Source organism: Spea bombifrons, chromosome 9 (genome assembly GCF_027358695.1).
Source record: "Spea bombifrons isolate aSpeBom1 chromosome 9, aSpeBom1.2.pri, whole genome shotgun sequence".
In the NCBI taxonomy this organism is placed as follows: domain Eukaryota; kingdom Metazoa; phylum Chordata; class Amphibia; order Anura; family Pelobatidae; genus Spea; species Spea bombifrons.
The window spans coordinates 21,278,716-21,303,720 of NC_071095.1; the positions used below are offsets into that span (position 1 = coordinate 21,278,716).

The 25,005-nt window shown below is 46.1% G+C and overlaps 2 protein-coding genes across 3 annotated transcripts in view; both read left to right on the plus strand.

Annotated features, from left to right (window-relative positions):
* The first annotated feature begins 238 nt into the window (after window positions 1-238).
* EXD2 (exonuclease 3'-5' domain containing 2) lies at window positions 239-6,793 on the plus strand. 2 transcript variants are annotated; one of them, XM_053474587.1, is made up of 9 exons: window positions 239-298; window positions 1,490-1,833; window positions 2,833-3,089; window positions 3,635-3,761; window positions 4,053-4,339; window positions 4,475-4,581; window positions 4,864-4,999; window positions 5,081-5,437; window positions 5,843-6,793. In XM_053474587.1, exons 2-9 carry the CDS (start codon window positions 1,504-1,506, stop codon window positions 6,057-6,059), a joined length of 1,818 nt encoding a protein of 605 aa, XP_053330562.1. In that variant the 5' UTR covers window positions 239-298; window positions 1,490-1,503; the 3' UTR covers window positions 6,060-6,793. The 2 variants fall into 2 exon arrangements, with proteins under 2 accessions (XP_053330562.1, XP_053330563.1); XM_053474588.1 differs by having other exon boundaries at window positions 271-373.
* A 9,895-nt stretch (window positions 6,794-16,688) lies between these two features.
* Window positions 16,689-25,005, plus strand: part of GALNT16 (polypeptide N-acetylgalactosaminyltransferase 16) — a 31,505-nt gene continuing 23,188 nt past the window's right edge. Inside the window, exon 1 of the mRNA XM_053475044.1 lies at window positions 16,689-16,943. Within this exon, the coding sequence (XP_053331019.1) occupies window positions 16,764-16,943 (180 nt within the window). The 5' untranslated portion in view covers window positions 16,689-16,763. The remainder of the gene's footprint in view (window positions 16,944-25,005) is intronic.

Genomic DNA, 25,005 nt, shown 5'->3' on the forward strand with positions numbered 1-25,005 from the left:
ATGTCACGTGCGTGTAATGTACCTTATCGTGTGCGCGCACCCGGGCTACATACGGTAGCAGCGCCAGCTGCCAGCGATAACATTACGTTTTAAGTAAAGTGTCGCTGGCCCCTGTCACAGTGGGACTGTTTAGACAGCTCGGGGGCCTTAAGGGTTAAACAGCTGCCCGGCTTTCCGTACAATAGGAGCGCAGCGTACGCGGCGTGATGACATCATCGTAGGAAGTGGAGGTGTGTGAGGGCTGCCGGTGGAACGCTTGAGTGCGTGCCAGCTGCGTGTGCGCGGTCGCAGCCACCAGGTAATTGGGTACCGGGCATGCTTGTCATTATGGACTCCCGGTGTGCTGGCACTTGAACGATTCGTATAGTTTACGGTAAAGCACTTTTTTTTCCTTTTATTGCCAGTTCGTGAAACGGTGTGTAAGCCTTTTAGATGGTACCTGTTTCCGCAGAGGAGCCCGTTTTACAGCAGGGTTTGGGGGTAACGAGTTTAGACAGGGAATTGTTTTGACTCCTTGTTGTAGTAGGCAGGCAGGCATTGCTGCCGCTGCTGTCAACAAACGAGGAGGAAAATTGAATGCCTGTCTGGGAATGTGCGGGGAAACATTTGTTCTCGAGTTCAATGAGACACTGCGGGGGATGTAGATAAAATATAAGGTACATAAATATATATACATATACCCTTTACTTTTACTTGTGGTCCCACTGCAAATGCATAGAGAGACCCCCCCATGCATTAGATTATGTGTGCATGAGAGTCCCATATGTAGAAAATTCTCCCATTGAGTTCAGTAGGAGTGCTTTTCTGCAACTGATTGGCTGCTTTAACTCCAGCATATCTATCTCTCTCTCTCTCACTCTCTCTCTCACTCACTCACTTACTCACTCTCTCTCTATCTCTCAATCTCTAAATCAGCGCACTAGCATCAAATAGGTTATAAACTCTCATAACTGTAGTCCTTGTTAAAGCTGCTTAAAAACACCTTTCTAAGATGACAAAATTGGAGGTTTAGTCACATCATACGGCCACATTATGCTAAGCCCACCACTACACCAAAGTACTCCAATGTAGGTGGTCCTAACACTAAATACTGTTGCTTATATGGAGCTAAATCTTTGCAAGTACATTACTTACCAGGAGCCAAAAGGCCTTCCTAAACACAGACATTCCTGCAATTTATAGGCTTTCGTCTTCAGCAGCATCCCCTTATAATGCTAGTTCAGGTGAGTGCTTCCCTTTTGGACGTGTGTGTGTGTATATATATATATATATATTTGCTTGTGCATCTGTGTGGGGCACGTATTCACCAAAGAACCTAAAAATCCACACGTCTCTTCACCCTATACATCATATGCCTCGTAGCCAGTTATGTACTCAAAATTAATTTGAGTTCCTTCTAATCCTGTACATATCTAGGCATTTAATTGTATTTGGATTTAAAGTGTGTGTGTATATATATATTCATTTTGTTTTTGTTTTTTTTGGGTAGGTATTCTGGTTAAAATGCCCAGGCATTCTGGGTTAACGCTTGGTGTGGCATCATTGGTGGGAACAACTGTAGGATGTCTTGTTCTTTGGAAGTTTATAAATCACCGGAGGAGGCAGCTCCGTGCAGCGAATGACCGAATTAACACAAGTGCCGGAGCGGTTACTTGCACTAACTGCGTGAAGAACCATATCGAGCAGGTAGCGTACTCGGGCGTTTCTTCAGCAGAGCAGATTCTGGAAGCGGAAATTAAAGTGGTCTCGCAAACAGATGAATGGGAGCAAGTATGGCCTCTGATGATGAAAGAGATTGCCGAATACCCGGTGCTTGGTATGGATTGTGAATGGGTATGTATCACAGTGCATTACTTACAAAAATGCTGCCTGCTTTGTGTGGAGTAATAGAATATATATAAATCTCTATTTCAGTACTGTCTTTCAAAATAAAAAGTTTATTTTAATCATTGAACAGAAGATCAAAATCAAAATGATATTTGCACTTCTTGCGTTCAATTAAACTGGGCGCGTAACCGCCAAACTCACGGACAAGGTGCGGTTTCTTAAGACCGTTTAATGACTGAGCACAGCAACAAGACACAAGGTAGTTACACCGCGTCAGCAACGTCCCAAGCAGACCTTTTAAGGGAGACCGGAAGACTCGGTCGTTGGCCAGATGAAAGGCACATCATGCCTACTTGCCTTGGCGCTTGGAAGTTGTCCAGCCGTGCCATCAGCTCTGTGTTGGCAGAAAGCAGTGGGACCCTTGTACAGCCATCTACTGGATGAAGATGTGTGGGCAGAGGTGGCCTTCATGGAAATGAGGCCAAGCCTCTGAACTATGCATGAAAACACAGAAAGTGCAGCAGAAGGCGGTTTGTTAGCCGAAGGACTGGGCACCTGTACAAACGTACAGCCAAATTCATTAAGAACCATCTTCAGCGTAAAGAAGGTATAGCCTCCACAGAGCCCTGATCTCAACGTCACCAAGTCTGTCTGGGGTTACGTGTGCCTAATGCCACATAAGAACTGTGCTTAGTTCTCCCAGAACCTGCCGCGTTCCTTAAAAACCTGCGTGCAAGTCTGCCTTGAAGAATAGATGCTGTTTTGATGGCAAAGGGTGATCGCATCAAATATTTATTTGATTTAGATTTTTACTTCTGTTCACTCAGTTAGCATTTTGCTAAATAATCTAATGTCTAGTTTTGAAACCGTTTATTCATATCTGCTTAAAACTTTTGCTGTGTATTGTGTGTGTGTTTTAGCACGGTGTATACATGTCATACTTTCCATGGACTCCATATTTTCAGATGACCGGTCCTCTTTAAATTGTCTTTGTAATCTGCGCAGGTATCTGTGGAAGGAAAGGCAAACCCGGTTTCTTTGCTTCAGATGGCTTCGCACAGTGGCTTCTCCATCTTGGTTCGCTTGCCCCAGTTGACCCGTTCCGGAAATCCCATCCCAAACACACTCTGCGATCTCTTGGCAGACAGCCGTATCCTCAAAGTTGGGGTTGGATGCTACGAAGACTCGGTGAAGCTTCTGGGTGACTACGGTCTTTCTGTGCAAGGGATTGTGGATGTCCGTTATCTTGCACTGAGACATAGGTATATAAGTTTCACGCACTGATTGAAATATCCTAAAACACCATCTTCCGTTACTGCGTGGCATCAGAATCAAGGTCATCCAAACGGCGCTGAGGATCCACAGTACAGACTGCTCATTGTCACCGGCTCGATCTTTGTTACTGTAACAAAGTATTGCATAGAACCCACTTTTTCCCCAAAACACAAACTTTTCCAGTTTTTTGTATCAATTAAACTAACTATACTTTTATACTTTTAATTTATTTATTTTAAATGTCATTAGCTGTTTTACTTAGTTTTTGCAGTAAAACTAGCATTAATTAGCTTCCTGTCCTGAGGGCCTCAATGATGGCAATAAGTAATAGTAAATCTCTAATTCCCCTTAACGTTGGCCGTTAGTATGTACCGCTGACCCGCAACACTCCAGCAATAAGGTGATCCACTTTAATTACTCTCCTGACGCTGGCTGGAGACTGCGGATAAAGTCTGGGTTTTTTTTAAATATTTTTCCTGTGTATTGACTCATTAAATAATAACCTTTTTTATTTTTTTTTCCCCTTGCGTAGAAGAGACATTTTTCAAAACAGTTTAAGCCTTAAATCTCTCTCTGAGACCGTCTTATCCTTCCCCCTGGATAAATCCTTTCAGTTGCGCTGCAGCAACTGGGACGCAGAAGAGTTTAGTGAGGATCAGGTGGGTGTCTTGCTGGGTTATTGCTTCTTGTTATACCCAACTTTTCTTTAGCCGTGTGATAAGCATCATAAAGTGTGCATCGTAATGAGCCTCTTCCCTTCCCAAAACATCACATTCAAATGCTCACCCACTCAAGTTTAAAGGCCCACTATATGGAGTGCTGGTTCCTGGCACCTCCTGTCCTGCCATCTTGCAGCTCTGATTGGCTGCTTCAATTGGCCAATCAGCGGCAAGATAGCTCTCCCACCGTGTCTAGGAGGTATATGCTTATACGTGGCGTTTTTTTTGCAGGTTTTGTACGCCGCAAGGGATGCCCAAGTCTCTGTGGCCCTTTTTCTTCAGCTGCTGGGGTTCTTCTCGGCAAACTCCCCTTGCCCCTGGGAATCGTTGCTGGGGAAGTGCCAGGGCTTGATAGATATCCCTTTTAGAGCAAAGTCTAGCAGTATCGAAAACGGCGGCGCAAACGGAGGACCGAGGCAGAAAAAGGAGGGCGACGACGAGAAACCGACCCAAAGTTCTCCTGGGAAAGACCCACGTAAGAATAAGAAGAAGCCACTTGGAGTTGGATACTCTGCAAGGTAGAATATTTTAGGGTGGGTTCTGTGTGAAATGTTTGAGAGTCTTAGATCTTGCTTCTGCATGCGATAATGTGGGCCAAGCTTTCTGTAGCAGTTTGAAAAAAGGTTTACATTTTTGTATTTTTTCTTTTACAGAAAGTCCCCACTTTATGATAACTGTTTCCTGCATGCCCCTGATGGACAACCCCTGTGTACTTGTGATCGTAAGAAGGCTCAGTGGTACCTGGATAAAGGCATTGGAGGTGAGGTTACCAATACTTATGCTGCCCAAACATGGCGTCCCCAGAAATGTTAGTGTTCATCAGGCCATAATAAAGGTGTGTGTGTGTGTGTGTGATATACTTATTTATCATTTAATATGTGGACAACCAATGAGGAGAGGAGAGGAGTGCCGAGATCATGGGAATGAGTGAGTGCACTACAAAAGCTATAGATTCTAGAATAATCCATCTTTCTCCTTTGCCTTTTGTATGTCCATAGTGTGATCTACCTATTAAATCCTACGCTTTGCTTTTCCTATTTAGACCTGATTAGCGATGACCCATTTATTGTGCGGTTACGATTTGAACCATCTGGTCGTCCGGAGTCCAACGTGGATTATTATCTGACTGTGAAAGAGAACCTTTGTGTAGTGTGCGGCAAAAGAGAGTCTTATATAAGGTGAGTTGGTGTCCACTCCGCGACATGATCGAAACTCAAAGCCTTTCATGTTCTCACCGTACCCCTTGTGTACGTCAACAGGAAAAACATTGTCCCCCACGAGTACCGGCGGCACTTCCCTATTCAAATGAAGGATCACAACTCTCACGATGTGCTGCTGCTGTGCACGTCATGCCATGCGGTGTCCAACTACCACGATACCTCCCTGAAACAGAGGTTGTCTGAGGAGTTCAGCGCCCCCATAGGCTGCGAGGAAGGCGTGCGCATGTTAGAGGATCCGGTGCGCAGGCAAGTGCGCTCGGCGGCCAGGGCTCTACTAAACGCATCCAAGCTCCCCGAGCATCGCAGAGATGAGCTCCTGGCAGAAATCAAAGACTTTTATGGGGTGGACGCCGTCGCAGAAGAACAACTGCAAGAGACGGCAAACCTTGAAACCAGGTAACGTAATGCTGTAAACACAAGGGATTCAAAAGATTGGGATATCTTGCTTCCATGCAAGAGTCCGGAGTCAAGTGCTGAAAGCAATCGGATGCATCGCGTCTGAATATTGGATATGCTGACGGACGAAGGCAAACTTATTGGATGTGTCCAAATGTATTATAGTTCCCTTTCCCATTGTGAACCGCTAACAGGGTACATCTGCACCGTAAGTGACATGCAGGGAAAAAAATGGCAGCCTAGATGGACAGCATTACCGTATCTGCTGTCAGTCTGTTTCTAATCGTGCGACAACCTGAATGGATCGGTGCCAAAATCTCTCAAGGCTCTGCTCATCGTTGTTGCCCCGTCTTATTTACTTTGTGTGTGAACATACTAATATCTTGCTTGTTCTCATGATTACAGGATCTTCAACGAAACCTATGTGCCCCACGGGCTGAAAGTGGTGCAGAGCTTTGCTAAGGGCGGACTCAAATCTCTAATGCAGCTGGAGAAACGGTGGCGCCAGCACTTCTTGGACACCATGCAGCCCAAGCATCTCCCTCCGCACTGGTCTGTGGATCACAACCACAGCAAGCTGCTTAGGAAATACGGTGAAAACTTGGTTATCCCTGTGGGCTAGCCCCGCATCGAAAGACGCGTTCTTGCCGTAAACTTAATTGAACCTGGATTCATCCATGTTTTCTTATACGCCGCATTGTAAGGACATCTGGTTGAAAATGATAGACTCATCTAATGACTTATCATTGATCAGCCACGGATTCCTTAAAATGTGACTCGTTTTTGTGGACGTTGGTTACCATGGTTTCCTTCTTCCTTTGTTTAAAAATTCAAAACAAAAAAAAAAATATGTATTTATCCTTGAGTTTTACCAGAACAGTTTTAGAAGCTCCTTAGCCCTCGTGGGATAAAGGATGATTTCAATTTTAACTCTGATTGAGATACATTTTCTGCTAAAACTGTTTTGGCATACGGTGAAAATGTACTGTGCATTTGAGAGCGACTCTTTTTTTACGTTAATATTATGGAGGACCAGCTGACCTTCTCTGTGCTGCATTCTTTGAATCCTTTTAGTAATCTAGCAGACGGATCTTTTCTATATTCTTATGAAACGCGTGTCCTCCGTGAGTGGAGGCTGAGACCTAAATAGTTTTTGTTTTTTGGGATGCAGCAGTCTGTGCGTGAGAAATCTGTGATTCCCCGTTGACCGATTTTTCTCACTTTCTTAAGACTTACTTATTTATTTTTTAATTCTCCCGTTAAGTTATTTATAATTTTTGTGCGGAGAAAATGACAAATTTTTTTGACTGTGCCTCTAATCTTCACAAATGCATTAAAGAAAAAAAAATATCCTTATCTTTCAGTGGTATTTACTTTGTATAAAAAAAAAAAAAAAATTATATATGCAACTGCCCTAAGAGATTATATTATGCAAAACTAAGTATTAATAAAAAAAAGCACATTTTTAATCTAGTATTAAAAAGGGGGGGGGGATACGTAATGGGACTGCCCCTTTAAGTAGCCCCTACTGTGTATGAATCACATGGCCTGTGATCTTTTGTGCTGTGGTTCTGACGGTGATTACATCCGTACAGCCGCCTGAGTCCTTTTGTATAACAGCAGAATAATGGGTGGACGGTACAGCCAAGAGCAGCTAACCAGAGCCCGGGGCAGCTGATTTAGTTCTTTACGTCAGCAGTCATTGTGTGTCCGCGTGCCCTGTTGTGGGCATAGCTTGGGGCCAGCTTGAGTATACTGACCGCAAGAGCCACCTTCGGGTGCCCACATAGAGGATTTCAGCCAAATGTCGTCACGCTGCTGCACTGTATCTATCTGCTTACCATAACTGTGTCGCGTGCTTTAGGAAATCAACGGATACGTAGCGAAGATTGTTTGTTTTTTTTGATAGGTTCGTTCCTTGCCTCCTATACTCAAAATAATTACAGAAATGTTTGTTTTTACAACAAAGGTTTGATACGGATTCTCCAGCAGTATTTACTTTCATGTAAATGGGATTCCCACTTTTTTACTTTTAGCATCAGATTAAAAATATTGTGCTGTTTTTTAAAGCAGTTCTGGTTTTTGCGTAATGTTCTCAGGCTGCTGCGTATTAGCCCAATCTAGTGGACGTACACCCCGACTCCTTTATCATACTGCCTTATGGTGAACAATAGAGTGACTCAATCTTAATAACCTAGCCGGTCTAATTGGAAGCCTATGTGCGAATGGACTTTGTTAGCATTGCCGTAAAGCATCAGCTCAGTGTGGTGATTGATCAGGGAAAGTCACTCAAGTATCACATGACCGACAACAATGGCGGCCTTCACGTCTGCAAATAACAGTTTATTGGAACAAAATGTGATAAAAGCAGGTGCGCTGAACTACATACACAACATGTTTTTATGCTACACAAACGATCGCAGACGATAAACTGGTTATTCAGTGTAATCAGATTAACAAAGTCAGGGAATAAAAGATCTACCTAAAGTCAAATTTTTAATCCCCCCCCCCCTTCCACACTCTGGGCCGCTAGGTAAATGTCCCTTTTTTAATTGAAATTTGCACAGGGACAAATTACACCTTCATGCATGGGGATGTTGTTAGCTCACTGGGGGTCTTTCTGCTTTAAGGGGGCCTTCTGATGGGAACATAGTAGCACCCAGTCTCTCTTTCCAGTACAGAGAGTCAAAATCAATAACAGTTTGCATTCAGCACAATAAGCAATAAAGCGTATATTTACGTTTGTTACGAGTTTCTTGTCGAGGAGTTTTCTTTTTTCTTTAATTTGTGAAACCTGCGGTGGGATTATGGGAGCATTTCTTCCGTTGCCAGTAGATGGCATTGGAAGCCAGAGGTGTAAACGCTGACCAATTACATTTTTCTTTTAATTAAATCTTGGGCAGGGCATATTTGTAAAACATAATACCAAAGGCTGAAACACATATATAACGACACTTCCAATATTATTTATTACTTATTCCTTTAGTTTGTTTTAAGGATGATCACAGGGACTATACATATGGGGGAAAAAAATACAAAAAAACCTCTAAAAAATGTATTGTTAATTTGTGACTTTTCTGTACATAATATAAAGCTGTCGGCAGCATGCTGTATGATCTAAAAATGGATATAAGTGTTGTACTTTTCCAAATTTTTATGCGCCATCTGGAAGAAACTTTTTATCTCGTAGCATCTGTCACGCTGGTAGATTTATACGTATGCGCCGGCACTAAGTGTTCTGCCTTCGGGACGGGGACGTTTCCAAACATATGCCTCAAATGCGCGCTGCACACGGTACTTGGTAACAAAGAACACAAGCGATGATCTGGAGTGCTTTCCAATGGCATTGAATGGGTCCAGTGTACCCAAGGGCTGGACTGGCACTTTAAGACCAGCGGCCAGCAGATGATTGCCACGTAGTATGCCGCTGGCATTTCCCCGGTGTGCCAGATTCCCAGACTGGGCTAATGTCCCTTAAGTCAGTCTCCACATAGGGCCAAGTGTTTTATAATGGTGTATCTGCTATGACCCCGTACACCTGAATCCAGCTAAGCACGCCGTATTGTCACGTTTTCCTGCAACATATCTTTACATTCTGAATGTATGTAGGTATAGATCCCTGGCTACGTTAGGCTACGCCAAGCGATACACGTGCGCCGCACACAAAGGTTTCGGATGCGGTCCTGAATAAGCGGTTAGAGTTGATTACTTAGTCGATGGAGGTATGGCAGAGAAATATCGAAACCAACATTTATTGAACCGCATAATCATTATATATAATTCTGGACTGAAAATGCTATTTTTTTTTTTTTACACTACACGACATCTCCCACACTGAGTCTCCATAGAGACCTTGATAGCGAAGCCTTGGCTTTGTGCGGAACAAATAAACGAGGGAGGAAGAGAACGAAGGGGAGAGAGTCGCTACGGGAGCGTTAAGGCATTGTTCTGTGCTGTGCCCAAGGTTTATATACATTCTGCTAGCCTCTTCCCAAAAATTGGGGGAGCGTTATTTTTAGACATTAATACATGCTCCATTCAGGGCCGGATTTAAATTCTCTGGGGGCTTCTAGGGCCCATTTCTGAATCCAGAAGCTTTGGGACCCCTCTGCACCCCCCGACTCATACCCATACCACGGCTCATGCTCCTATCTACCCCTGATGTTAAGTTTCCAGCAACCGTAGATTGTCTGTCTGTCTATCGGCGCTTTTTCTTCCTAATGGCCCCCAAAAGTTTTGGACTACTACTAATCAAAGCACGTTATTAATTTCTATGTAAGTCATGTTTCAGACTGAAATGCGGCCAGCACAAAAATATCATGTTTTATTCTGTCTGTACTGTTCCAAGGCAGACGCTGCACTTAAGGTGAGTCGGAGATATCACGGTTGCCCACGCAGGCTATTACCGTAATATTACCCATAATAAGTATTTTGGATTTCAGCATTACTAACTACCAAAGCAGGGAGAATATATGACTAAAGCGTGCTATCTGCAGAGCGTTCCCGGGGATATAGGGTCACGTGGAGTTTTTTTGAGAATGGCTTCAATATGAAGGACACCTAATAGGAATTTTAAGGCTGAGAACATGAAAAGGTTGGCAGTGGTGGGGCAGGAGAGGCATGGGGCAATTGCGGACCTGTCATGTCCCCTGCTGCCTTACCTCCATTGATGGAGGCGCCTAAGCCTTAAAATGGGCGACCTTACCAACATCCAAGATGGCAGGAGCAACCTCACTCTTACCCACCTGGTAGGAGTGATGGGAACACGCCCACAGTTATTGGAGTTATTGCCCTCGTGCACCTGTTCTCTGTCACTGCAGTTGTTCCCATCTCCAACTACTAGGAACAATGTTTGTTTGAATGTGTGTGCGGTTCCTCTCCTGCCCCTGGACTCCATGACATGCGGTAAGAGACTCCCATAAAATGGGACAACATATAGGCACGGTGAGATCAGGAGTAACAGGAAGATTGTGTATGTGAGGAGCAGCGGGGAGGGCTGCGTGTGTGAGGAGCTGCGGGGAGGGCTGCGTATGTGAGGAGCAGCGGAGAGGGCTGCGTATGTGAGGAGCAGCGGGGAGGGCTGCGTATGTGAGGAGCGGCGGGGAGGGCTGCGTATGTGAGGAGCGGCGGGGAGGGCTGCGTATGTGAGGAGCAGCGGGGAGGGCTGCGTATGTGAGGAGCGGCGGGGAGGGCTGCGTATGTGAGGAGCGGCGGGGAGGGCTGCGTATGTGAGGAGCGGCGGGGAGGGCTGCGTATGTGAGGAGCGGCGGGGAGGGCTGCGTATGTGAGGAGCGGCGGGGAGGGCTGCGTATGTGAGGAGCAGCGGGGAGATTACTTGGCTAAACTTGACTGGGTTAAAAAATGATAAATGTTTAAAGGAAGTAAAACTGCATTGTAAGTAACATGGTGTCTGGATGTGGGGTTCAAATAAAGCCCCTGGTGGTGCAATACCAAGAGTCCAAACGATAAGTACAACGTCATTCGCTCCCAGGGCCCGGCTCCCTTGGGGTCCTCCCGGGGCCCGGCTCCCTTGGGGTCCTCCCGGGGCCCGGCTCCCTTGGGGTCCTCCCAGGGCCCGGCTCCCTCTTCCGTGAAGTGGATTAGTGAAAGCTTGGTATGGAGGCAGAATGTTAGTCAAATGACAAGCCATTTTATATTGATATGTTGCGTTTCCTGATTTTTGGAAAACAATTGTTTTGTTTGAGCTTCTGTCCTTATTCTTCTGATAATCTGTCCTGAGTGTCGTGTGTGTGTGTACATATATATAAAACATGTTACATGTGTCTAACCCTTTGAAGTGAAATGCATGCTTTCCGTTGCCCGGAGAGATCTGTCGATGGGCCAGCAGCTGTCCCGTTGTCTGTCCTTGGGTCGATATGACAGACACGGCCATTAGAAAGGAATTAGGTGTTTTCTTGAGCCGGCCATGAATGGATCTTTTGTGAACGGTTGGAATTCTCGCAGGAGAAAGAATAAAGCTGAGGCTGTTAACCTTCTCTGTGCCAAAGGAAACCTGCAAAGCCCTGCTTTTTAATGACTGCGAGCAGGGGAATGTGAACTGGGTGCAGATGCTATCCCTACCCCGTAGGGTTTAATGTATTGAATTACCGTGGCAACAGCACAGCAACACTGGCATTCTAATATACATATGCTATAAGCGTGTGTCGAGGCAACCAAACCGGCCGGATGTGACTCTCATATCCTGAGCGAGGGGTCATTCTTCTTATCATGGGAATTTTCTGGGGTGGGGTAGACTTGTAGAATTGTCTGAGATGTGCGCGGCGATGTGTCGCTTCATGGACGTGGCTGCTTCTGCTTTAAAGGTTGACCTCTTCTCACGTAGTTGGCTTTTTTCCCCTCGTTTGTAGTCCTTGATTTAATACCCCAAGGGTGGCAGTACTTTGTAAGGTGCTGCGCAATATCCCCATCAGTAAGGAGAGAGAATTGGGTGGCAATAATTTATCCCCAAAGGTTACGTTTGTGCAACCCGGCCCCCGATTAGCCCCTTTCATGAGTTGCGTGCCAAGAATCATGGCTGCCGACTACCACAGATGGCTCATTTGTGCGTCTTTTAAGGCTTTACTGTAAGAGTGAATCTTTTCTCCTATACAATATCTCTAATCAGACTCCTTGTTTGGCTGTCCACATGTGGCCCTTTTTCCTCCCTCCAGCTCAACTCCCTTCTCTAGCACACCGGCCAAACTCATAAAAACACAGCATGCTGCACACAGCTGACATCACCAGGGAGCCGCTGGGCCTTAAAGTGCCGGCTTTATTGTTAAAGGTAATTTTTTTTGTGGTTCCTCATAAAAAGCTCAGTTTCGGCAGCGCTCCCTCTAGTCTATTTTGAAAATGGCAGTATGGCGCCATGTACCCTGTTTTTTCTCATATTATCTTCTATATTCTTGCTCTGTGATTTTAAATCTGTGCCGAAAATCTCAGCACTCATGGCCTTTATTTCTTTATTTATTAAAGTGCTACCCGACGGAGAAAAAGCAGAGGAACTGCTGAATTTATCCTAAAAAACATCTGAACCGCCACAATTTAACTCAGGCGGTGGCCACTTAATTTTGTGTGTGATTTTGTAGGCGTTTGGTCACGCCTGGGGTAATGTAGGATTGAAACAAGCTATTCTAGTGGCTTTTAGTATTTTGATGTTTTCTTCCAAATTATGTAATACTTTATACATTTTTTTTACTTGGAACTTGTAAAGCAGGAGAAATATCGCAATCAGGGGCAAATGTCATAGGGGAAAAATGTAAACATTGAGATGACAAATCAAATTTAATTTCCAGGTGAAATGATCTATGGGCAGTAAACATTTCCATTCGATGAGCAGCAGGTGGCTTATTTAACCCCGATTCCACTATATTTAATCAACCGGCGACCTTTTCTCCTGTGGCTGCTGTTTTTAGTACAAATGAGTTTGTGGAGGATGATCGGCAGCCTGAGTTTTGTTGAATTGTGATGTCATTCAATGACACATTACACACTGATCCTGCATAAGATGCACATGGAGTTGTGATGTCACAATGCCACATTATATACTGATCCTGCCTAAGATGCACTGGAATTGTGATGTCACACAATGCCACATTACACGCTGATCCTGCCTAAGATGCACATGGAATTGTGATGTCACACAATGCCACATTATATACTGATCCTGCCTAAGATGCACATGGAATTGTGATGTCACACAATGCCACATTACACGCTGATCCTGCCTAAGATGCACATGGAATTGTGATGTCACACAATGCCACATTACACGCTGATCCTGCCTAAGATGCACATGGAATTGTGATGTCACACAATGCCACATTACATACTGGGCACAGATAGTGTAACCAACGGACCTTAGCTGAATAATTGCATGTCTAATTTTATATACGTGTATACACTTTGTTGGAAAATTCTTTATTTGCACAAAGGGCAGGTCAGGAGACACCAACACGGACTCTTACAAATCCTTGCCCTATTTATTGATGTGCGTCACAAATAACTGTTATACCTCTGCTGAGCATATATCAGAGTTTAGTAATTTTGCGTGTTTTTTAATCCAAATGCCCCCATGCCATCCCTTACAGTAGATGCCCCGTTGAGAGGGACATTATCTGCCTGGCATCTCTTTGTAGCTCGGCAGAACAAACACTACTTCTCTCCAGCGATTCTTATTTCACTGCCTCTAATTACGTGTTTATTCTTTGTGCCCCCACAATTATTCATCTGTTATGAGACTGCGTCCCTGCTCCTCTCGCTGCTCCCACTTGGTGTTTGTTCTTCCGAGCGCCCACTGGCTTTCTGTCCTCGTGTTCATCCTTTCTACCGATCGCATTGCCTGTGGGCTGTGTTGAGCATTGGTGTATTTATGGTGACCCGGCCTTAGGCCTGACCCCCTCTTAAAACTACCATGCCAGGTGGGTTCTATGCCAGTCTTCGTGCATGAGCCAGCATAATCATGCATCCATGCTGTAGTGTGACCCCAGGTCTAACTTCAATTATTCCACCCCTGAGCCCAATCTACTAGCAATGCCCTGCTTACTCATACCACATCTACCCTTTACTACCATGCTGATTTGACTACTCCTGGGCCCTTGACTCCCCTCGGTTAAAGCAATGCCGCCATCCTTAAAAATGGCTTTTTGACCATTCTCGGTGATATTTTGGATGACTTTCCCTGTTCAAAGACCACGCTGAGCTGATGCTTTAGGGCAATGCTAATGAAGTCCGTTCCTCCACAGGCTCATTAGTCAGTGTTTGACTTGGTGATTAACACTGAGTCATTCTATTGTTTACCATAATGCAGTATGATAAGGAGTTGTAACAATGCCTTGTGGTATACTGGGTTGAAATAACTGATAGAATACATAAACAGCTGTCTGGAAATGGTGCATTAGCTGAAAACGAGAATCATTTCATACAAAAATCTATTTTTTTACCAAGAAAATAGTCCTGTAATAATACTATTGGCTTTTCTTTTAGGACTTTTTTTTTTCACTTTCCTACACTGAAATACCAATTAAAACAATCTGGTAAAATCATATTTCTGATTGGGAAAATGTATATTTTTATTAATGGAAGCCACTGACCTGGTGAGGTTATAGCGAGCGGAGGGGAATTACAAAAAAACACTACAATTAACTAGCATTAAAAAAATGGTATTCATAGCAGAGATGACATGCTTCTCATAAGAAATTTTCAACATTTCTACAAATGGCTGTTTTGGTGCATTCCAATTTAAAATAAATAAATAAATAAAAAAATCCAAATGGGTTTTTCGGTTCTTAAAGATTTCATGCACTGCTCGGATCTATTTATCTAGCGGAGTGCGGTTAATATACTGAACTTTATTTACACGGCTAATTTATTAGGCTCGTTCCCTGCTGTTTAAACGCACATCAATTCGAGTTTTATTGCCAGGGCCGGTGCGAACACCAAATACTGCTGGAATGGACGTATGGTGTTCTGCTGTCACTTTCTGTATGGTGTAGCAGCGATGGCGCGTATATAGCGATGGCACGTATATAGCGATGGCGCGTATATAGCGATGGCGCGTATATAGCGATGGCGCATATATAGCGATGGCACGTATATAGCGATGGCACATATATAGCGATGGCACATATATAGCGATGGCCCGTATATAGCGATGGCGCGTATATAGCGATGGCACGTATATAGCGATGGCACATATATAGCGATGGCGCGTATATAGCGATGGCGCGTGTTCATAAATGTGTTAATTCATCGAGCTGATTGATTCCTAAAGGATAGATTTAAAACCTTTTAATGCATGCAAATAGGCAATGTTAACCCTATATATTTATCTTTCGGGAAAATATCATTTTTAGCTATTCTTGAACATGGCTTAGAACGCCTCACTTATGAAAAATAGCTGTTTTATAGAATTGCCTATTTGAATGTCTTTGACACACACACACGGCTCCTCTCAAACAAGGTGGGAAGAAATAATGGGGAGGAAAAATAGTATACCTACAGAGACAAGGCTAAGATGAGATGACTCTTCATACACATTATACAGGCTTCTAAAGGAGAATTTTTAGATGTTTCTCTGAACATTGGCTCCCATAAGACAACATCATTTTGGTATCAAATAAGAAGCATCCAGCCCCACCTTGTCTGCCCTCGGTGACGTAACAATTTCTTGCATGACATCACTTTGATCCTTTCTGCAGAACCATTAAATATAAGGGCAAGATGTCCACTGCGCTAGATGCCAACATTTTAATTGAAAATGGGATTTTCTCATTGTTAGAACTGAGAACTTGTGACGAGATCGTGCCACATATCCCAGGGTTTAGTGTCATGCCTGCCTTGGGTTCTTCATGGCGATATCCTGCTGTCATACCATCTGTCCATTTAGTCTGGCATTTTCACTTTGTACCTGAGCCTTGTTCCAGTGATTAACGGTTAATAAGCAGTGCTGCTCCCAGCATGCCCTTTAATGCAATGAAATGTATATATGGTGTTCTGCTGTCACTTTCTCTATGGTGTAGTAGCGATGGCACATATATATAGCAATGGCACATATATAGCGATGGCACATATATAGCGATGGCGCATATTCATAAATGTGTTAATTCATCTAGCTGTTTGAACCCTAAAGGATACAGATTTATAACCTTTAAATGCATGCAAATAGGCAATGTTAACCCTATATATTTATCTTTTGGGAAATATGTATCATTTGTGGCTATTCTTCAACATGGTTGAGTACACCTAATTTATGAAAAATAGCTTTTATATAAATTACCTTTTTTTAAATATCTTTGGGGGAAATTTGCCTTCCTATCATCTCCAAGCCCCAATGACTGATTTCCAATCATGTCTAATACAACATTATATATATGGAATATAATGATGAAATTTAACCCTTTACCCCAATGACTCAAGAGGTTGATTTGAGTGTAATATATTGAAGTCATAGTGCCCTTTAAATGTGATCACTTAAGAGCAAATGCAAGGAAAGTGACCAGTGGCTTAAAATAGTCTTGCATTGTATCTTCCAATGGTGGCCACTTAAAGGGCAGTCACAATGTGGCTTCGTCTGGGTGGACATTAGGACCCTGGGGTGGATCAAGTCTCCCTGCAGGACTGAGCTAAAACAAACAGCTGAGTGAGATGGAGAGGGGGGAGAGAGAGGGGAAGGGAGGGAGATGTTAGGCTAGAGAGGGGGTAGAAAAGAGCCAAGTGAAATCAGGAGGAGGAGAGAGAAGATACACAGGGAGCAGATAGATGATGTGAAGGAGCTGCTGGCTGCCCTCCTCCCCATTCATTGCAAGCCCTCCATCCAGCCCGCAGCATGAGGAGGATCAGGGCTAATGCCATAGCCATTCTGACGGTAGCCTGGATCCTGGGCACCTTCTATTACCTATGGCAGGACAGCAAGCCCCGGCCAGCAGCGGCCAGCAGGTTTCCAGGCAGGAGTCGCCCAGCCGGGAGGCAGGATGTGCACAGAGAGGACCGGAGCAGCACCGATGCTGTAAGTAGGAGCAGCTGATGGGGATCCGGTCCCATGTTACAGCATCTTCTCACCAGCTATACAGTGTATCCCCCTCGCCAGCTATACAGTGTATGCCCCTCGCCGGCTATACAGTGTATCCCCCTCGCCGGCTATACAGTGTATCCCCCTCGCCGGCTATACGGTGTATCCCCCTCGCCGGCTATACGGTGTATCCCCCTCGCCGGCTATACGGTGTATCCCCCTCGCCGGCTATACGGTGTATCCCCCTCGCCGGCTATACATTGTATCCCCCTCGCCGGCTATACAGTGTATCCCCCTCGCCGGCTATACGGTGTATCCCCCTCGCCGGCTATACTGTGTATCCCCCTCGCCGGCTATACAGTGTATCCCCCTCGCCGGCTATACGGTGTATCCCCCTCGCCGGCTATACGGTGTATCCCCCTCGCCGGCTATACGGTGTATCCCCCTCGCCGGCTATACGGTGTATCCCCCTCGCCGGCTATACAGTGTATTCCCCCTCGCCGGCTATACATTGTATCCCCCTCGCCAGCTATACAGTGTATCCCCCTCGCCGGCTATACATTGTATCCCCCTCGCCGGCTATACAGTGTATCCCCCCTCGCCGGCTATACAGTGTATCCCCCTCGCCGGCTATACAGTGTATCCCCCTCGCCGGCTATACAGTGTATCCCCCTCGCCGGCTATACAGTGTATCCCCCTCGCCGGCTATACAGTGTATCCCCCTCGCCGGCTATACAGTGTATCCCCCTCGCCGGCTATACAGTGTATCCCCCTCGCCGGCTATACAGTGTATCCCCCCTCGCCGGCTATACAGTGTATCCCCCCTCGCCGGCTATACAGTGTATCCCCCTCGCCGGCTATACAGTGTATCCCCCCTCGCCGGCTATACGGTGTATCCCCCTCGCCGGCTATACGGTTTATCCCCCTCGCCGGCTATACAGTGTATCCCCCCTCGCCAGCTATACAGTGTATCCCCCTCGCCAGCTATACAGTGTATCCCCCTCTTCGGCTATACAGTGTATCCCCCTCTTCGGCTATACAGTGTATCCCCCTCGCCGGCTATACAGTGTATCCCCCCTCGCCGGCTATACAGTGTATCCCCCCTCGCCTGCTATATAGTGTATCCCCCTCGCCGGCTATACAGTGTATCCCCCTCGCCGGCTATACAGTGTATCCCCCTCGCCGGCTATACAGTGTATCCCCCTCGCCGGCTATACATTGCATCCATCATATATATAACCATCCTAGATCACATCTCCATATACTACAGCCCAGGGGTACTGGAGTATCCTCTGCTCCCTGATCGGTTGAAAGACCCTGGTAAGTTGCCCCTCTATCCAGACCCTCACCCAACACACATTGCCCCCTGAAGAAAGGTCTGATTAGCCCTGAAAGCTTGCCCCAAGAAGTTCAGATTACCAATATTACCCCTTCAGCAGGAGATACCCTTTATTTAACCCCCTAATACCCCCATTACTTGTATAACTCAGGGCTAACAGAACCCACAGGTTATTTGCCAATCCTCGTACAGTGTCTTCTATCTATATCCTCTTTTCACCCGATTTCCCCCATCTCTATATGATAAATAATTCGTTAGGGTATATACATGTGTATGTGATATGCAGTAACCTCTGCTGTCATCTTATCTCTGTGCATCATAATGTAGAACTACATAGAACTTAATAATGCAACAAGAATCGATACATTTTATATGAAATGGAACATCGGGTGACGAGGCATAGATTACAATCTAGAAAGTAATTTCTTTGCCGGGGTACCTAATCCGGCACATAATATCCCAATCATTATGATCCATATCGTGTTAGACGGTCGCATTAGGGGCGCGTCTTTAAACGGCGATCTAGAAAACCAGATGGAGAAGTAATGGAACCCAAGTGCCGGGTATGGAATGTTTATCACGCGGGGGCAAACACCCATATCACGCGGGGGCAAACACCCATATCACGCACTTCTATGGTCCCCTCTATTAATGTGTTTAATCATTGTATGGCCCTTGGTTTCTGGGGTACAAATATCCTTGTTTCAGCAAAGCTGGGTAATCTGAAAGTCTAAGAGCAAACCCTACTAATATATGCTCGTATGGGCTTAATGTTTATTTTACCCTTTTAAAACTAAAGGGGGTGGATACATGGAACAGCCTGCCAGCAGAAGTGGTAAAGGCTAATACAGTAAGGGGATTTAAACATGCATGGGGTAGGCATGAAGCTATCCTGAATCTGGTATGGGGCCAAGGACTGATTATGGTCATTAAATGGGTCTGATGTGCAGTTTCTGTATGTTAAATGGCGATTATGAAGGTCTCTTTTCCGTTATGTCTAATCATTTCCTTGTTCCTACTGAAGAGGCAATCTAGGGATGTCTAAATATCAGCAAATGCACGCATCCATAATTAGCCTTCAAACATATTTGCATTTACTTAAGTTATTAAAATATCAGCGCTTTGATCTAAACATGGGGCGGAAAAAGTAGTGTTATGGGCCTGACTAATCTTAAGTGCTTTTTTGGGCCAACAACTTGCGGGCGTTGCATCATTCCCCAGCTGTAGTGACTAAAACAAAATATAAAAAACATTCTTAAATCTTAAATTTTTTAATGTTTAAGACATGATTTCATCCTCGGTGTCGAGCCGCTTTCCAATGACCCCGTCATCTTACTGTCGCCCTTCAGCCCACTTTGTGATTGCCAGTCCTGCTCGGTGGCTGCTGCTGGCTTTAATGCGCCACACGCCTATGCCAAGCATATTTGATTCCCCGCGCTGTATTACCCTCTACCCCTTCTTTTGGGAGGCTGTTCCACTTAACTACTACCCTCTCAGTAAAGTAAAGTTTTAGGTTATGGTCTCTCGTTCTATCACGTCTCCCCGTCTCTCCTTTCCTAGAAGCTCATCGTATTAAGTTGTGGTGTTGCACAACAGCCCAGCAGTAGAAGGGTTTACGGATGTTAATTGCCCCTACACATGCAGAGTATTTCACTCTTCTGGCCGTGTGGTATTTGTAGTGTTCTTGCTACCCCATGACCCCCGGCCCCCCTGCTTTTAGTCCCAACTGTCCCGTGCTTGGTTTCTGAAGCTGGCTATTGTCAGAAAGCTGCCCCTCAGTCCTGAGGCGACACAACTATTGTACAGCGCTGGAGCATATGTTGGTGCTATAAAAACATAGGCACTTTCTCGTCTTAATGTGGTCCCAGCCAACTCGGAGCTCTGGATGGAAGCTCCAGTTACCGTGGCTGCCGCGGGGTTCCTCGTGGTCCTTCCGTGGCCCGTAACCCGGCCTCATGTGATGCGTGATAACCTCTTGTGCAGGCATGAGGGGAGGATTCCCTTTTCCCGGTAACGGGACTGTTCTCGGGATCTGGAATCATGGCGGCGCGGGGAAACGGCATGTCTTTAGGGAGAGGGGTCTTGGTGGCATCTCCTGGTCCTCCTCACTAAAGACGCGTCACCCGTATGGGACCAACATACTTCCCTTCTGTCTCCCCCCCCCATTTTCTAAGGGATCGGAATGTTTTGTGCAATAATTAAAACCTGATAATTGAAAGTAAATCTGGACGTTGAGACGATGGGGTATATTTAGCATGGACAAAGGCGTGGGGGGGGGCCTGTTAATCCATGTCTGTGCTTATATCTCCTGGTATCCATGGCAGCGAGGCTTCACTTCTTGATAACCGGCCTGATCATCTTCCAGTACATCTCCCGTGGCTTCTCTCGCCGAGCTGTAGCCGTGATTATTTGTTTGATACGTTGACTGCTGTGTGTCCTGAGTTATAGAATGCTGGGGGCATCCGGTTCTACAGGACGGCGGGATACGGTCAAAATTGGGGCTGTCCCACGCAAAGCAGGACATTTGGGTGGCATGATCAAGCAGATATGCACTGTGCAGTTTGTTTCTTAAGACAGCAGGCCAGCAATGCATATGCCATGCTACAGGACTTTCCCAACAAAATCATGACACCTGGCTGCTATGTAAGATGCTTTTCCACAGCCGACCAGGTGCCGGTTGGGTTCAGGGGACTCTACCGGTCTCCCCGGGGCCCTCGGATCCCCCACTGGATCAAGCAGGTTACTAACTAGATGAACGTTTTTGTTCTGGCCGGCTGAGGCTCCTGAGAGTTGAATCAATAAAGAAGCAGTCTAACCTGCAGCTATTATCTGAGATGTGCTGTTGCAGGCTTGCCATTTGTTCTCCTGAAACTGAGACCCAGGGGTGATTAAGGTCTGAGTCTATACAAAAAGAATGGGCAGACTAGATGGGCCAAATGATCGTTATCTGCCGTCGAATCCTGGTATTCTGTGGCCATATCCGTATGAGGCGGTTTGGGGTAGAGGGCTGTGTGTGTGAGCGGTTTGGGGTAGAGGGCTGTGTATGAGGCGGTTTGGGGTAGAGGGCTGTGTGTGAGCGGTTTGGGGTAGAGGGCTGTGTATGAGGCGGTTTGGGGTAGAGGGCTGTGTTTGAGGCGGTTTTGGGGTAGGGGGCTGTGTTTGAGGCGGTTTGGGGTAGGGGGCTGTGTATGAGGCGATTTGGGGTAGAGGGCTGTGTATGAGCTGGTTTTGGGGTAGAGGGCTGTGTTTGAGGCGGTTTGGGGTAGAGGGCTGTGTTTGAGGCGGTTTGGGGTAGAGGGCTGTGTTTGAGGCGGTTATGGGGTAGAGGGCTGTGTTTGAGGCGGTTATGGGGTAGAGGGCTGTGTATGAGGCGGTTTGGGGGTAGAGGGCTGTGTATGAGGCGGTTTGGGGTAGAGGGCTGTGTATGAGGCGGTTTGGGGTAGAGGGCTGTGTATGAGGCGGTTTGGGGTAGAGGGCTGTGTATGAGGCGGTTTGGGGGTAGAGGGCTGTGTGTGTTGGAGCGGTTTGGGGGTAGAGGGCTGTGTATGAGGCGGTTTGGGGTAGAGGGTTGTGTATGAGGCGGTTTTGGGGTAGAGGGCTGTGTATGAGGCGGTTTGGGGGTAGAGGGCTGTGTATGAGGCGGTTTGGGGTAGAGGGCTGTGTATGAGGCGGTTTTGGGGTAGAGGGCTGTGTATGAGGCGGTTTGGGGGTAGAGGGCTGTGTATGAGGCGGTTTAGGGTAGAGGGCTGTGTATGAGGCGGTTTGGGGTAGAGGGCTGTGTATGAGGCGGTTTGGGGTAGAGGGCTGTGTATGAGGCGGTTTGGGTAGAGGGCTGTGTATGAGCCGGGTTTGGGGTAGAGGGCTGTGTATGAGGCGGTTTGGGGTAGAGGGCTGTGTTTGAGGCGGGTTTGGGGTAGAGGGCTGTGTTTGAAGCGGTTTTGGGGTAGGGGGCTGTGTTTGAGGCGGTTTGGGGTAGGGGGCTGTGTTTGAGGCGGTTTGGGGTAGAGGGCTGTGTATGAGGCGGTTTGGGGTAGAGGGCTGTGTATGAGGCGGTTTGGGGTAGAGGGCTGTGTTTGAGGCGGTTTTGGGGTAGAGGGCTGTGTTTGAGGCGGTTTTGGGGTAGAGGGCTGTGTTTGAGGCGGTTTGGGGTAGAGGGCTGTGTATGAGGCGGTTTGGGGTAGGGGGCTGTGTATGAGGCGATTTTGGGGTAGAGGACTGTGTTTGAGGCGGTTTTGGGGTAGGGGACTATGTTTGAGGCGGTTTTGGGGTAGAGGGTTGTGTATGAGACGGTTTGGGGTAGAGGGCTGTGTATGAGGCGGTTTTGGGGTAGGGGGCTGTGTATGAGGCGGTTTTGGGGTAGGGGGCTGTGTATGAGGCGGTTTGGGGTAGAGGGCTGTGTTTGAGGCGGTTTTGGGGTAGGGGGCTATGTTTGAGGCGGTTTTGGGGTAGAGGGTTGTGTATGAGACGGTTTGGGGAAGAGGGCTGTGTATGAGGTGGTTTTGGGGTAGGGGGCTGTGTATGAGGCGGTTTTGGGGTAGAGGACTATGTTTGAGGCGGTTTGGGATAGAGGGCTGTGTGTGTATGAGGCGGTTTTGGGGTAGGGGGCTATGTTTGAGGCGGTTTGGGGGTAGAGGGCTGTGTGTGTGAGCGGTTTGGGGGTAGAGGGCTGTGTGTGTTTGAGGCGGTTTGGGGTAGAGGGCTGTGTGTGTTTGAGCGGCTTGGGGGTAGAGGGCTGTGTATGAGGTGGTTTTGGGGTAGGGGACTGTGTATGAGGCGGTTTTGGGGTAGAGGACTGTGTTTGAGGCGGTTTGGGGTAGAGGGCTGTGTGTGTTTGAGCGGTTTGGGGGTAGAGGGCTGTGTTTGAGGTGGTTTGGGGTAGAGGGCTGTGTGTGTATGAGGCGGTTTTGGGGTAGGAGGCTATGTTTGAGGCGGTTTTGGGGTAGAGGGTTGTGTTTGAGGCGGTTTGGGGTAGAGGGCTGTGTGTGTGTGAGCGGTTTGGGGGTAGAGGGTTGTGTTTGAGGCTGTTTTGGGGTAAGGGGCTGTGTATGAGGCGGTTTTGGGGTAGGGGGCTGTGTTTGAGGCTGTTTTGGGGTAAGGGGCTGTGTATGAGGCGGTTTTGGGGTAGGGGGCTGTGTTTGAGGCGGTTTGGGGTAGAGGGCTGTGTGTGTGTATGAGGCGGTTTTGGGGGTAGAGGGCTGTGTGTGTGAGCGGTTTGGGGGTAGAGGGCTGTGTGTGTTTGAGGCGGTTTGGGGTAGAGGGCTGTGTGTGTTTGAGCGGTTTGGGGGTAGAGGGCTGTGTTTGAGCGGTTTGGGGGTAGAGGGCTGTGTGTGTTTGAGGTGGTTTGGGGGTAGAGGGCTGTGTGTGTTTGAGCGGTTTGGGGGTAGAGGGCTGTGTATGAGCTGTTTTGGGAAGGAATTAGACTAAGTTGGTTAAGTGATGATGGGTCAGACATGGTGCTTTAAGGCCAGCGGCCATGTGACCTAAGCGGGCTGACTGTATATGTGCAGCTGCATACTACTTTTTTATTCTTAGCAGGTGATCCACATATGTTTTACACCACTTGGCTTCCTCAACGCCTCTTTAGTCTCTTTCCTATAGAAATATGTAGAGACTATAACTCTTATTATGCAAATACCTTGTCTGTAACATTTGAAAATATAAAAATTGTGTAGCCATCAAAATTGAAGCCGGTTAAAAGCACATCAAAGATGAATTCAACATTAAGCTGTGTTATTGTAACGTATTGGAACTCAAGGGCTTTGGTGTGGAAATATGAGAGTGGTTTTATAATTTCATTATATGAATTGTCCTCTTATGTATCCAGGGTGACCAAATATTTAAATGGCTTTATGTTAATCTAGTTCCTTGAAGGCTTTTATCATTCTGTAATGCAATCGCTTGCTTAGATTTTTCAATGTATGGTTTTTTGCCATTAAATGAAAAAAAAAATTTCATAACTGTGCAGATGTTGTAGCCGGGAGAAAGATGAACGCATTAATAAAGGAAATAAATTCAATGTATATTCTGGACCGAGTGCCTGCAGCACTGCCTGTATCTTAAAGGGACGGCGCGGCACTCAAGTTATTGCCCCTGCTTGGTGGGAGCAGCCGCCTTCTGCTAAAAATATCAGCTTCCCCAAAGAAAATGGGTCCTCAACAAAAGTCGGGGTGAAACGCGGTTTCCCTGGGGCAGTGGGTTAGCGTCTTCAATCTCAATGTAGGAGAGCATTTTTTTTTTTTTATTATATATATATTTTTGCCCACTTCCAACCCTTAACTGTGGCTAGCCTTGTTCATATTCATAGGTAGCTTTTCGCAGATACTTAGATGTAATGTAGAAAAGTTTTACTTTACTGAAAGGGTAGTAGATAACTGGAACAGTGCACCAGCAGAAGTGGTAGAGTTTAAGACGTAAAGAATGTGAAACATGCATGGGTCCAGAATTTAAGATTAGATCAAGGATCCCTGAGAATCCCTTTACAGCAGGAAAAACTGGCAGACTAGATGAGCCGATTGGTCTTTATCGCCCATCAAATTCTGTGTTTATTTATACTTCTAAAGTTTTTTTTTTTTTTTATTAAAATGTATCTGTTTTCCAAACAATTAACAGATATAAGAAAGGAATACAATAAGATGGTGTAGTATCTCTCAAATAAAATGAATTTGGCATTGAATTTCAGAGTTATCTCCCCCCAAGTGCCATACATGCACATGGATACAT